The 15,131-nt window shown below is 41.5% G+C and overlaps 1 protein-coding gene across 1 annotated transcript; it reads right to left on the bottom strand.

Moving 5' to 3' along the window:
• Positions 1–1,230: 1,230 nt before the first annotated feature.
• Positions 1,231–4,491, bottom strand: LOC127137786 (uncharacterized). The gene is made up of 3 exons (XM_051064207.1): positions 3,329–4,491; positions 2,139–3,184; positions 1,231–2,057 (listed from the first exon to the last, which is right to left on the bottom strand). Exons 1-3 carry the CDS (start codon positions 4,489–4,491, stop codon positions 1,231–1,233), a joined length of 3,036 nt encoding a protein of 1,011 aa, XP_050920164.1.
• Positions 4,492–15,131: the final 10,640 nt, after the last annotated feature.

Raw genomic sequence — 15,131 nt, forward strand, 5'->3', positions numbered from 1 at the left:
ATCTTACCCCAAATGTGCATTTGTTGGGATTAAGCCTCAATTTGAACTTCCTCAGCCTCTCAAACAGCTTTTCTAGATTGACAAGGTGTTCTTCTTCGGTTTGAGACTTGGCTATCATGTCGTCGACGTAGACCTCAATCTCTTTATGAATCATATCGTGAAAGAGAGTGACCATGGCTCGTTGGTATGTGGCGCCGGCGTTCTTCAATCCAAAAGGCATCACCTTGTAGCAGAAGGTGCCCCATGGTGTTATGAAAGTGGTTTTCTCCATATCTTCTTGAGCCATGCGGATCTGGTTATAACCGGAGAAACCATCCATAAAAGAGAAAACACAGAACTGGGCGGTATTATCTACTAGCACGTCAATGTGTGGAAGTGGAAAGTCATCTTTGGGACTTGCTCTATTTAGATTTCTGTAATCTATGCACATCCTTACTTTGCCATCCTTCTTAGGTACAGGCACAATGTTAGCTATCCATTGAGGATAATTGGAGACCGCTAGGAAACCGGCGTTGAGCTGCTTTTGTACCTCCTCCTTGATTTTCATAGCCATGTCGGGACGGGTTCTTCGTAGTTTTTGCTTTACTGGAGAACATTCTTCTTTAAGGGGTAGATGATGGACCACAATGTCAGTATCGAGGCCGGGCATATCTTGGTATGACCATGCAAACACATCTTTGTATTCCTTCAAGAGCTCAATCAATTTTGTCTTCACCTCGTCTTGTAGAGCGGAGCCGACTCGGACTTCTTTCGCTTCCTCATCTGTCCCAAGGTTAATTACTTCCACTGATTCTTCGTGCGGCTGGATGAATTTTTCCTCTTGCTTGAGCAGCCTTGCCAATTCTTCTGGGAGTTCGGCCTCTTCCTCACACTCTTCATCAGCTTGATTAATCGGGTTGTCAAAGTCGTATGAGACTGTAGCAGAATTGTCATTGATGGTTGTCAAGGATGATCTGCATGATTTAAGGTTCACGCTTTTATTGGTATGAAAGAAAGGATGATTTGAAAAGAAATTTTTTATTATTATTTTTTTTTAAAAGAAAAATGTCATTTTTAAAAAAGTGAAATGAAAAAAATGAAAGACAAGGATCTCAAAATTGATTGCGAACATGAACCCTTTTTCATTAATGATTAATAAGGAAATTTGATGAGGCCCTACAAATGATTCCCCCATGCCTTGGGCTTGACATGGGTTCTTTTGATAAAAAGGAAGGAAAACAACATTGGGAATTACATTTCGATCAAGGTCACTTTAGGTATTTCAAACTCGGTCCATTTGGTGGCACCATTTCCATCAGTCTTTGTGAAGATCAAGCCATCATCTTCTTCTTCTTCTTTTTCTTCTTCTTCCACGGCACAAATACGGTTGTCATCCAGGTAACCAGCACTTGAGAAGTTGTCGGACAGCGGGAGCACTGATCCCCTTGTAGCGATCGGCGCGGGCTTCTTCAAACTCTGGGAGTTGTATCCCAAACCGGTGCGGTCCTTGTTGGCAGGGAGTTCAAGCAATCTTCCCCATCCTTGGGGGTGTCCATCCTTTATAATTGTCAGGGCGTCTTTAAGAGATGCCATGGGAGATTCGGCATCTTTTGATTCATCCCTTGCTGGGCAAACCATTTCAACATTGATAACTTCGAATGATTGGAATGGGACTTCTCTTATCTCCCCTTCTCCTTCAACGTATCGGAAAGATGCGAGGTGACTTACCATAATGTCCTCCTCACCCTCGACAACAACTAGCTTATCATCAGCTAAGAATTTCAATTTTTGGTGGAGTGTTGAAGTGACTGCACCAGCTGAATGGATCCAAGGCCTCCCAAGCAGACAGCTGTAGGCTGGATAGATATCCATTACGAAGAAAGTGATAAGGAAAATATGGGGACCAATCTTCATAGGCAAATTCACCTCACCGATTACAGTCCTTCTAGTCCCATCAAATGCTCTTACTATAAGCTCACTCGGCTTCATTACGAGTCCTTCAATAGTTAGTTTAGCAAAGGAACTCTTAGGCATCACATTGAGGGAAGACCCAGTGTCTACCAAAACTCTTGATAGGACTGTGTCCACACACTCAATGGAAATATGGAGAGCCTTGTTATGATTCCTCCCCTCGGCGGGAAGCTCTTCATCACTGAAACCTAAGCTTAAGCTAGTAGCGATGTTGTTAACTACTCCTTCAAACTGACAAACAGATATCTCTTGCGGTACGTGAGCTGTCCTCAGAAACTTTACCAAAGCCTCCCTATGGGCCTCTGAGCACATCAATAGAGACAACATTGAGATCTTAGAGGGTGTCTGGTTAAGCTGATCAACTACTCGATAATCGCTCTTCTTGATGATGCGTAAGAACTCATCTACTTCACTTGAAGGTACGGGGTCTTGTCTTTGCTGAGCGCCATCAATTTGTTTGCCTTTGTCTGAAGTTGAAGGATTGATAGTTCCAATTGGAGTGGGTGTCGGTGCAAATATCCTTCCACTTCTTGTGACTCCACTAGTGCCTGTGATATTGATCATTGGGTCGCTAGACTTCAATGGTTCTTCTTGAATCTTCTGACCATGAATGTAGACTGAGGTGTCATACATCCAAGGGACTGCCTTGGTGTCAACATATGGGAATGGTGTGGGAATTGTTATCATGATTGGAGTAATAGGATTTGTCGACAGAGTTAACTGAGAGAACTCATATGGAATTTGCAGAGGAGGGACTTCGTCGTACGGTATCTCGAGGGTAGACACATCTTCGTTTGTGGATGGGCAGTCTACCACCAAGATCCCCTGGTTCATTAATTGTTGTATGACAGACTTCAATGTTCTACATTGTTGCGGGTTAATCAGACAATGTTCACAGTCATTACCACAGATGGGAAAGGTATTATTCTTCATCAAAGCATTCTTGATCTCGATGAGTGGTGTTTTTAACTCGTCCACACATGACATCAATCTCCTCCCATTGTCAGCTTCCATCATATTCACCGATGCATTGTTGTGAGGGGGCATCGGGTTATTATTCACATTCGGCCTCTTGGGGGTGAACGTGATTGCCTTAGAGTCAATAAGATCTTGAACCTTGTACTTTAATGCTTTACAATTCTCGATCGAATGCCCGGGAGCGCCAGAATGAAATTCACAACGGGCATTTGCATCATAACCGGGAGGAAGAACCGCTGGTGGGGGTCCTAACTCCCTTAGTTGCACAAGTGATCCCCTCAATAAATATGGTAGCATGTGGCTATAAGGCATGGGAACTGGGTCAAATCTTCTCTCGGGCCTTCGCATCCTTTGTTGTTGTTGATATTGTGGTTGCTGATGTTGCGGTTGTTGTTGATACCGTTGTTGTTGTTGAGTTTGAACAGGAATTGCCAATGGTTGTTGTTGACTTGGTTGGACGGGAGCTATGGCAGCCACTTGTGGATAAGTGGGATTTCTTGTTCGAATGATGGAGGCAGCATTGGTCTCGCCTTCTCGTTTTTTACCATAGGGAACAAAAGGTTTCTTTGATGCACTAGAAGTACTGGCAGAGTTCTGGATCTTTCCCATTTTAATCATATTTTCTATCCTTTCACCGGCTAAGACCAGGTCGGAAAAGCCTGAAGAGGTGCTCCCTACCATTCTATCAAGGTATGGACCTTGCAAGTTTCCCATAAACATGTCTACCAATTCTCTTTCTAGCAATGGGGGTTGTACCCTAGCAGCTAATTCCCTCCACCGCTGGGCATACTCTTTGAAGGACTCCTCAGACCTCTGAGTCAAATTTTGCAACTGCGTGCGATTAGGTGCCATATCAGTGTTGTACTGATAGTGCTTGAGGAATGCCTCGGCCATTTCCCTCCAGGTGTGAATATGGTTGCCCTCGAGTTGCATGTACCAATCCAAAGATGCCCCACTGAGGGAATCCTGGAAAAAATGCATTAGAAGTTGATCATCGCTGGAATAGGCAGCCATCTTTCGGCAGTATGCCCTAATATGTGTCCTAGGGTTGCTATTTCCCTTATATTTTTCAAAGTCCGGAACTTTGAACTTGGCCGGAATGATGACCCCAGGTACTAAGCACATTTCTGCCGCATCGAGGCCCAAAATGTCAGTGCTCCCCATTGCCTTGAGCTTTTCCTCGATAGCCTTTACCTTCCTTTCCACCTTGTTGGTTGCGGAACCGAAGGCGTCATCTTGAGAAGCGTCCCTTGGGATGAAGAATGCATCAAGTTGGTCGTCTGTCTCAAGAGCATGAGGACGAGGATTGTCGTTTGGAACACCGCCGGGTGCATTAATGTTGATTGGAGGATCAACTTGAGGAACTGGAGTCGGATTCTCGACCGTTCGAGGAGTAGGAGGATTGGTAGTACTGGCACGTTGGTTCATTTCTTCTTGCATTTTTGCCATAATCTCTTGACCTCTTGCGACTGCTTGAATAGTCTCCATCAATTGCCGCATTTGGGACCGCATTTGGGATACTTCTTCCTGAAGGACAACTTGGTTCTCTTGAAGTTGCTCCATGACAGCTTGTCGACGTCCTCGTGTATCGTACCGAAAAGTCAGCTTTGGAGAGTGGTTCTGGAAGGAAAAAAAGGGTGGATGGATGAGTTTTTTATGTTTTTGTGTTTCGAAAGATGCATATGATGCATGAATTTTTCTTGTTAAAGCAAAGCTCTTTTTAGTTATTCATGTTTATTCATTGCAAAAAATTACTTGACGATTCTCGTTCACAATCATGAAATAGGAAAACACAATAGAGAAAAATCGCAACTTTCATTCATCCTTTGAAGGGAAAATAGACAACAATACATAGAAGTTGCAAAATACAAGTAATGGAAGCAAATAAACCAACTAGATATCCACCCTAAAAGTGACCCCTTGAGACTTGCGGAGAGCCTCAATGTCGATGATGAGTTCGGCCATTGTTCTTTTGCAGAACTTGACGAAGTGGTAGACCTCTTTAGGGGTATTATCTGGGCACATGATCAGATCTGCCTCCTTCAACTTGTCAGGAAAGTCTTGAAGGGCATAGTTGGTTAACACGGTCATGTTGGTGTACTTGTCCCTCCATTCTTCGTAAAGGACTTGGAGATTATGGATGATTTCGTCCCTTTGAACAATGGCAGCTTCGAATTCATAGCAACGCTCTTCCCAATGTCTACAGTTGTTTTGCAATTCTACATAGGCTTGGTCATAGATTCCCCTCTTCAAGTTCTTGATTTGCTCGCAAGCTCGTCCAAGGTTGAACTGCTCACGCATGAAGCTTCGATGAATCTTTTCTTTCTCTAGTTGCTCCTTGGCTAGCAAATCCTTATGCTCTTTTAGAGTGGTCCTTAGTTCGAGAATCTGGGCCTCGTAATCTTCCCTCGCTTCTTTCTTCATGGCATTAGACCTCTCGACAGTATTTTCAAGGTCTTTGATGATTCGGGATGCTCGATCCAACTCCTCGTTGCGGAAATCTAGCTCAGAATTAGCTCCTTGTAAAGCTCCACCAACCCAAACTCTTTGTCCCTCGGCTAATCGGAGCCTTTTCTTGCTATCTTCAAATTTTTCACAGACTTGCTTACCCTTATCCTCCAAGACATGGTTACGTTCCTTGGCGCGATTGAGTTCGACTCGTAGTTGAGTGTTTTCCAACTCGAGCTCTTTGATTTGGCTGGTAAGTTTGTCCATGTCCTCTTGTAGGATAGGCTCAGGCTCAGGCATCAACGGGAATGAAGAAGGATCAAACAGAAACGGCATCTTAACCACCCTAGCCCTCTCTTTTACCCACACATAGTAGGGTTCCTTGGCTAGGATATTTTTCTTACCCCATTCATGGCTAATACGGACTATGCTTGTCCAAGCTTTTCTCACTCTTTTCACGTTCGAATCAAGCGGATCCACGGTATTGATGACAAATGGAATGAAATCTCTTTCCTCGGGGGGACTTGTCATGGCGTACCCTAGTTGTCTCTTGAGTATAGCAGGGTTGTAGTTGATGCAACCTTGTGTTCCTATCAAGGGTACGTTAGAGAACTCTCCACATCTTGCGATGACATCCTTTATATCCCATTCCCTCTTGTACCATAGGATTGAGTTGGCAGAGAGAGATGCGAACCTTTGCGGCCATGTCAATTTGTTTTCGGCGAAGGGTCCACTTTGAGGCATGCGGGCCCTCATCCAAAGATGTAGCATAGGAGCGCAACAAAGGAAGGTACCTTTTTTCTTCTCATGTCTTGTATGTAAGGCGTGGTAGAAATCGGCAAGTAAAAAAGGCACCGGATTTTTTGTTAAAAAGACTTCAACTGCTAATTGATCCACGAACTTGTCCAGATTTGGGAAGAGGACAATTCCATGAATCAAAAGTGCCAAAGTTGCACTGCAAAAGTCGGGTCTTCCTTCTTTAATCATTTCCCAAGCATGGGCTTCTAGGAACTTTTGAGTTAAACCTTTGAGGGATCCCTTAACGCCCCAATTGTCCACTAACTTGTTGGTGTCGATACCCAAGATGAGTGAGAGCTCGGTCAAACAGAATCCTTTTTCCAATTTCGGGAAGGGGTTGTATTTCTTGATTGGTCGATTAAGGAGTCTCTCGAGGTCTTCCAAGGTTGGAGAGATTTGGAAGTCGGGGAAAGTGAAGCATCTTAAAGGAACGTCATAGTATTGGGACATTGTAGTGATAGCACAATAGTCAACCTTCTCGGTTAGAAGATCTACGATGTTCCCAAAATTGGCTCTAAACTTGTTGTCTTTGAGAGCTATGACCTTTGAACCAAGGACCTTTAATGACCTGATGTCGGGACTTTTGAAGCGGAAAGAAGACGTGCTTTTCTTTGTTGAAGTATCCATGATTGTGTCGGAAAATAGTCTTGTAATTCTGCGTTTGAACAAACGAAAGATTTTAAGAGCTTTGCTTATTATTTTGATGATGAATGAATGTATGAATGAATGATTGGTTTATTATTTCCACAGGTTTTTAGGCATGGGTTCGTGGTTTTGGACCATCGTGACGAAGCATGGAGTTAATAATGACTGCTTAGTAAACCAAGGTTCTCGCTTTGTGTGGTCTAAGGCTTTTGGAAAATTGGGTTTAAGACACTGCCCCTAGAGTCATGGACTTCCTTGACTGTCAGCCGCTTATGTCAATTTACTTGCCAGGCGACTGCTCCATCAAAGTCATCTACTCTAAGTGAGATCTTCGTATCGACCCTTACGAGGAAGGCACCTCGGTGGCCTATACTACGCGACCATCGGTCTAGGCTAGCCATAGTTTTTTAAAGGTTCTAAAAGGGGTCTTAGGGTCATTGACTCTAGTAAAAGAAAAGATGCTTACGCCGAAAGCACGACGGTCATCAATCCCCTTAAGAGAATCTACCACTAAGTGAGGTTCTCGTACGACCCTAACGAGGAAGGAACCTCGCGGATCAATACTACTCAACCTCTCCTATCTCAAGCAAACTCTCAGACTCGGGTGGGGAGTCCTTCACACAAGGTTTTTTCTTTGCAATCATTATTGCTTCCAAAAATTCTTCGTCACAGAGTCAGAGTTTCGGACCAACAGGTAAACAAAATATGCACGAGTTAGCAAAGAAAGCAATATATACAGAAAAAAAGATAACAGATAAATCTCCACGTACGTAAAAGAGGAAACAACCCAAACTAGGCTAGACTTTCTTAGGGATTTTTTTGGTCCCCAGCAGAGTCGCCAGCTGTCGCTACCAGGATTTCGCGATAACGGAACCGGGACTATAGAGAATGCCAAAGAGAGGCAAAGTCAGAAGAGTCGCCACCGAATTTTATTTAGTTCACCTCTATCGGAGAGGAGAGGGGAAATAGTCGATAAAACCCTCGGAAAATAGACGCGCACGGGAAGCGCTTAAAAGAGAATAAGGAATCGGTCTCGCAACCGAGATTTGGGTTCGGAAGTCGGTTGCGTAAGGGGAAGGTGTTAGCACCCCTTACGCCCATGGTACTCCATGGGAACCATTTGGGTTGTTTTACATACATGAGATTTATCTATTATTGTTTTATTTTCAAAAGAATGTGTGGAAAAAATGGGGTGTTTTTGTTATTAGAGTGCTCGCCAAGGATTGTGGCCCTTGTGCCTACGTATCACTCATTCGGGGATGAGGAATCAGAGCTCCGTAGTTCGGAGTAGAAAATATTTGTGCGTTGGTTGATTTTACCTTTGAGAAAAGGGTTTTCGAGATGATGCCCTAAGGCACAAAAATGAGTTTGATGAGTGGTATTATTTTTACCTTGAATAAGGGTTTTATGAAAGAATGTTTGTGATTATATTGTACTAAAGTCTATGGGCGGAGGTGATTATTCTAGACAACAAGTCAAGCGTCTTGCGTCCAAAATAATCAGAGTAAGGGTAGGAATGCTCCATTCTCACTCATTCTCCACCACTTAAGGCTCATGGCGCACAATAATAATCGTAATTATTAAGTGTTTTTAATTTGATTATGAAAATGCCACTTGACTTTGAATCAAGGGTTTGTTTTATTTTGATTATGAAATTTGGCTTATGCAACATGAATGCAAAGTAACCAACAAGAAATCAAAGAGTCTCATTGTAAGGTAGCCCAAGAGAAAGCCTTTTGTGTGCAAAAGTGACCTAAGCTAAACAAAGGATAATGGTCTTACAAACATGTCCCCCTAAGGTGGTGCCATGATGCCATTCTTACAACATGAATGTAAGTTACAAATAAAATCCAACATTTACAAAGTATCACAAAGATAAGGGAAAGACCTCCAAGCAAGGGTCCTAAAATGAAATTCTAGGTCCAAGTTGATTAAGAGTGGAACGAATATTTTTGTCTTATCATTTTATCATGTTTTTGTTGTTTTTAATGTTTGATGATAATAAAATAAATAACAAGTAAATAAACATGCATGATAAATTTATACGATGATGATGATGATGAGTACTTTAATATAAATTACAAGGTAATGACATAAAAGTAAATTACAAGAAAAAGAAACAATATCACAATAATAATGGTTAGTGAATATAAATGATATAAAACAAATATAAGTCAATAATACCAAAATCACAATAACAAAGGTTAACGGCAAACAAAATTAATGAAGTAAAATTAGTGGTTAGTAATATGTACAAAAATGAATATTTTTTAAGACTATTTTCTTATGCCAAAAAGACTTAAAATATGACACATTAAGGGATAGCTTATCATTGATGCAAAGTATTGAAGATGATTAAAAAATCAACTAACAATAGATTTGTAACAAAGAAAGTTATGCAACCTTAAGTTCATCTATTAGTATTAAAAAAATAAATAAAAAGTGATTTGTTCTCTTTCTTTTATTTTTTATTCCTCTTTTATTTAACAAGATAATAAGGTAGTAAATAAATTAGCATAATGTAAATGATATAGTTAGATAACAATAAACATAAACATAAAATACTTGAAATAAAGTGAACAATAAAATAAATTGCAAAAAAAATAAAAATAAAGTGCAATAATATAAATGTTAGGAGTTAGTAATTAGTAGTTAGTAACAATAAGCAAATGGATTAGGAAGTTAATGTAAAGACATGGTTTCATCTATGCATCAAATGACCCAAATATGGTTAAAATAGAGGCAATCTATCAATGCCTCAAAGTATCATGAATGATCTATTGATCAACCATAGATAGGTTTGAAACATTGAAGATTTAATCAACTCTAAACAACCATGGTCAAGATCTAATAGACCTCATCAACCAAACAAACACAACAACAAGTCCATAATAAAAGAAAATGATAACATACACAAAGCAACCACAAAAAGGTGAAAAAGGATAGTAATAGTAAAAAATCTTTAAAAAAGGGTGAGTAAACCAAAGTTAATCTTTTTTTGCAAGCTTGAATCTAAACCATCTCAAAAGATCAACCAAGAACAAGCAATCATTTTTAATAATAAAAAAAAAAGGAACAAAAAGTTAAAAAGTTTAAGTTAAAATCATTACCCACAAAATATGAAAAAAAGCTAGGTAGAAATGGTGTTGAACTTGAATGTGAAGTAAGGGGTTTGGGATGAAAATATTTGTGGTGAAAGCTTAGTAAAAGGGTTGGATTATGAGTGTTAGAGAGTGAGAAACTTTGAGGAAAAAAATGTGAAATGGAAAAAAGTTGGTAGTGGTGACTTTTGGGAGAGAAAATTTTTTGGGTTTTGATTTAGGTTTGGAGAAGAGGGGTTGAATGATATTTTTTCATCAATTTTGGGGGCTAGGAAGCATGAAAAATGAAGGGGAATGGTGCATCTATTTATAGGAAAAGTTAGTGGGAAAATGGGGGGAACCAAATACCCTTTGTGCAAAAGAAAGCTCTTTTTTTTTTGGAGTGTGGGAGGCAAAATCCGGTTTCCCCCCTTTTCCTCTTTTTTTTTTTTTTTTTTTTTTTTTTTTTAATTTTAATTTTTTTTTTTTTTTTTTTTTTTAAAATCATGCCTTGATTCCATGCAATATGTATTTGGTTATGAAAGTTAATATAATTATGATGAGGAGATAATGAAAGCATGCATGTGCAGTAGGGCCATGGATCAGATGAAAGTTGTATCGGAGTAGGGTGAATTTCGGGGTATGACACCCATGACCTTTGTGTGGTGTGATTTGCTTGATCCTTGAGTGTGATTGTTGCATCCATGCATTCATGCATTCATACACATCCATATCATCAACAATGAGAAAACTTTCAAGGAACTTAAGAGGTATATTTGCAAATTTTCAGACATGGATAAGCATAGAAGGAATACGAGGAAGTACAGTTTCAGACAACCCGACTTGAAAGAGTTAAGGAGTTTGACATCCTATGTATTAGATCCCTTGGAATTCAAGGCTCGTCATGGGAAGCTTCTGTCTATTCTGGCTACTCAAGTGGATGAAGGTCTAATGAGTGTGTTGGTGCAGTTCTATGATCCCTTGTATCGTTGCTTCACTTTTCCGGATTTCCAGCTTTTTCCCACGCTTGAGGAGTATGCCTACCTTGTGGGCATACCTATCCTAGACCAGTTGTCGTTCAGTGGCTTGGAGAGAGTTCCTTCTTCTCAAGAGATTGCTGATCTGTTGCGTATAGATGAATCTATTATTGGTGCTCATATGACTACCAAAGGTGGAATTCAAGGTCTCCCGTTTGATTTCCTCATTGATCAAGCTACTATGTTTGGGAAGGCCATGAGTGAGGACGCCTTTGAGGCCATATTTGTACTTCTCATCTATGGGCTAGTGTTATTCCCCAACATTGATAAGTTTGTGGATGTGAACTCTCTACTCTTAATCCCATTCCTACTCTATTGGGTGACACTTATTTCTCTTTGCATATGAGGAATGCAAAGGGCGGTGGTACCATTGTGTGATGTTTGCCTCTGTTGTACAAGTGGTTTATTTCGCACTTGCCTCAGACGCTCGCCTTCAAGGAGAACAAAGGATGTCTACGGTGGTCCACGAGACTTATGTCTCTCACTAATGATGATATCTTTTGGTACAACCATGTATATGATGGTGTGCAGATTATCGACTCTTGTGGTGAATTCTCCAATGTACCTCTTCTTGGTACATGTGATGGAAGTAACTACAACCCTATTTTGGCACGTCGTCAGCTTGGGTTCCCCCTAAAGGATAAACCCAATAACATTCTGTTAGAGGGTGTGTTCTTTCAGGAGGGTAAAGACCCCCAAGGCTTGAAGGGCAGGATGGTCCGCGCTTGGCGCAAGATCCATAAGAAAGGAAGGAAGGAGCTAGGACCGAAGAACTGTATCGCTTTGGAACCCTATACCTCTTGGGTTAGGAGGAGAGCTTCCGAGTACCTCATGCCTTATGAGTATCCAAGACCCACACCTTTGGTTGTGGCTGGGCCTTCAACCCTCCCTAACCAAGGAGTAGGGGAGTTGAGAGATGAAGACCGTTCACGTGCTTGGATCCGTGAACGATAGGAGTTGCTTCAGCAGATCAGAGAGAAGGATGCTTTGATAGAGTTCCTTGAGCACCAGGTTATTGATGATCCTGATGACGCATTGACTTCTCTACTTCCTCAGTCTTCCAAGTTTTGGAAGAGGAAATATGATCGACTCGCCAAAGAGAAGGCAGATATGGGGGCAGCCTATGAGAGGGAGGTGAAGAGGCTTCGTGCAGCTTATCTTCCGGTCTCGAGGGCTTTGGACGATTGCTTCTAGGGATCCATAGGATGTTCATTTTCCTTCTCTCTTGTATTGTATTTGGTTACCAAGACTATACTTCTTTGGCGTAAAAACATTTCCAAATATTAATTGACGTGATATTTCCGTATGTGATAAACGTTTAAGATTTCCAAAATTTGCAAATAAGACTCTAAAGTTCCTCTAATATAAAAATTAAATCATAAGCATTGCATGCATCATGTTTATCTATTCCTAGGGGTTTATATCTTCTTCTTGATTCTAGTCGGGATTTTCTTACATTGTTTATCTAATGTGAGACTGGAATCAAGGGGTAGAATACCCTTTGAAATTGATAAACACATCATTGCATTTGAATATTCATTAGCATGTCTTGCATAACAGGTACCGCCGCAGTGTTCTCATCTTGTTTGGTATTCCATTAGCAGGATAGCTGACTCAGGCATTCACCGATACGGTGCCTGAAGGAATCAACAGAGAGCAATGGAAGGTTTACAAGCAGAGCTCGCTGAGATGAGGATTCACATGAATCAGTTCATGGAAGTGGTCCAAGGAGTGGCTCAGGGACAATAGGAGATTAGATTATTGGTACAGGGGAATCCCCCTACTACTCCACCAGAGGTTATGGCTGATCCTCCCGCTGGAGAGGCTAATGGACCCAATGGACCGGGGCCTATCCCAATCCCACATGGCAACCTTGGTCAACAACCCATCCATGATGATCAGGAGGATCAATTCCCCCTGCTTCAGGAGGACTTTGGCATGGGCCATGGTATGGACCCTATGTTTTGGAGACTGGAAGAGAGGTTGAAAGCTGTGGAATGGCAGAATACTCTTGGTGTGGATGTTGTTGACTTGGGGCTGGTCCCAGGCGTGAGAGTTCCGCCAAAATTCAAAGTCCCCGCGTTTGATAAGTACAATGGCAACTCTTGCCCGAAGACTCATGTACAAGCTTACTTCCGCAAGATGATCGCGGATTCTGATGATGAGAAGCTGCTCATGTACTTCTTCTAGGACAACCTAGCTAAGGCATCCTTGGAGTGGTATATGAGGCTGGACAGAGCCCATATTCGCTGCTGGAGAGACTTGGCCGAGGCCTTTCTAAAGCAATATCAGTACAATGCGGATATGGCACCTGACAGGACTCAGCTCCAGAATCTGTCTCTCAAGAGCAACAAGTGCTTCAAAGAGTATGCTCAACGCTGGAGAGAGTTGGCTTCCCGTGTTCAGCCTCCGATGTTGGAAAAATAGATGGCCAACATGTTTATGAACACACTTCCTGGATCTTATTTGGAGCGTCTGGTGGGTTGCAACGCCTCGAATTTTGCTGATGTGGTCTCTACCGGTGAGAGGGTGGAGAACTACTTGAAGACATGTAAGATCCAAAATGGGGTTGGATCATCTTCGGGGTCAAAGAAGCCATTCTTAGGAGGACAGAAGAGGACAGAAGGGGATGCAAATTCTTTGTCTTCTTATCAGAGCAGAGGTAATCGAAGGAGCAGTTTTCAGAATTACCATCAGCAACCTTATGTTGCAGCAGTGACCATTCCGGCTGCAGCACCAGTGCAACAACAACAACCTCAACGTCAACAAAATCAATACCAACAACAACAGGGTAACAAACCCGCTTATCAACAGAGACAGAGGATGATGGATAGGCGTTTCGACACTCTTCCGATGTCGTATGCCCAGTTGCTTCCCAACCTTCAACATTTGCAACTTGTGCAGTTACGCACTTTGGCTCCTCCCGTTGGCAGGCTTCCAGTGGGTTATGACGCCAATGCTAGGTGTAATTTCCACTCTGGGGCACCTGCCCACACTATTGAGAACTGCAAAGCTTTTAAGCACGTAGCTCAGGACCTTATTGATTCAAAGGCCATTAACTTTGCACCTCCTCCTAATGTCGTCAACAATCCCATGCCGCATCATGGTAGGGAAAATGTTAACATGGTTGAAGGAGAAGCCAAATCAGTACGGCCAGGTCTCTGCAATCAACAAAGAAGATGGGGATAGTGATTGCGACATTGACAACTGGGTGCGTCCAAGGGTCCCGGGTGAAGTTCTCTGCGACTGGTCTTCTGAAGAGATTATCCAAGTCACTCTTCTTAAAGAGTAATTTTCTTTGTTTATTCATGCATATCCAAGTCTTACGTTCCGCCCAGGGCGTGATGACTCATTTGTTGGTGTAAGCCCTAGAGGCCAATACTTTTGGTACTTGTATCGAATTATTTATTAATAATAAAAGGCTTTTTCTTTATTATGGTTGATTAATAAAGTCCCTAGAATAGATAGTCCGTTTAATGTATTAAGTGTGACTTAATCATGAGAACACATTAAACATAAGGGCACTGTTCTTAAAGTATCCGTAGTCGAGCTTTAATGTGAAGTGGGATAACATTAAAGCATTAAGACTATTATGTTTGTAGACTGATGATCACATCTCATGGATCATGGATAAAGAGTTATCAAGTCTTAAACGTAGGTATGAATATTAGGAGTAATATTTATACCGGATTGACCCACTATGAGAATACTATATAGAAAGTTATGCAAAGTGTCATAAGTTATTCTCATGGTGATAATAGTGTATACCACTCTTCGACCTGAAACCACTATGGATCCTAGATGTAGAGTTGAGTGCCTTATTACTGATCCAACGTCATCCGTAACTGGATGACCATAAAGACAGTTGATGAGTACTCCACGAAGCATGCTGAGGGACATGAGTGTCCTAGATGGAATTTGCCAATCTTGCGTAACAGGATAAATGTCTATGGGCCCAATATTGAACTGGACAAGGGTGACACGGTCTATACCTTGTGTTCAATATAGACATAAGGGCAAAGGGGTAATTATACACATAATTATTATCACAGGAGGTTTTGTCAGATCACATGACATTTTCGTGACTTGGGTAGCAGTGATGTGTTGCTAGATACCGCTCACTGTTTATTATGTTAAATGTGTGATTTAATATAATTGCCAACGTCGTGAAAACCTATAGGGTCACACACAAAGG

The sequence above is a fragment of the Lathyrus oleraceus genome, chromosome 4, assembly GCF_024323335.1.
Source record: "Lathyrus oleraceus cultivar Zhongwan6 chromosome 4, CAAS_Psat_ZW6_1.0, whole genome shotgun sequence".
Taxonomy (NCBI): domain Eukaryota; kingdom Viridiplantae; phylum Streptophyta; class Magnoliopsida; order Fabales; family Fabaceae; genus Lathyrus; species Lathyrus oleraceus.

What these genes read in the sequence shown, in the direction of transcription:
- LOC127137786 (XM_051064207.1), bottom strand. Translation starts at nt 4,491, where the DNA reads ATGGAGCAACTTCAAGAGAACCAAGTTGTCCTTCAGGAAGAAGTATCC. An exon ending in CAAACTCAACAACAACAACG is followed by an intron (nt 3,185 to 3,328) that starts GTATCAACAACA and finishes TGTGCAACTAAG; the next exon opens with GGAGTTAGGACCCCCACCAG. An exon ending in CGCTACTAGCTTAAGCTTAG is followed by an intron (nt 2,058 to 2,138) that starts GTTTCAGTGATG and finishes GTGTGGACACAG; the next exon opens with TCCTATCAAGAGTTTTGGTA.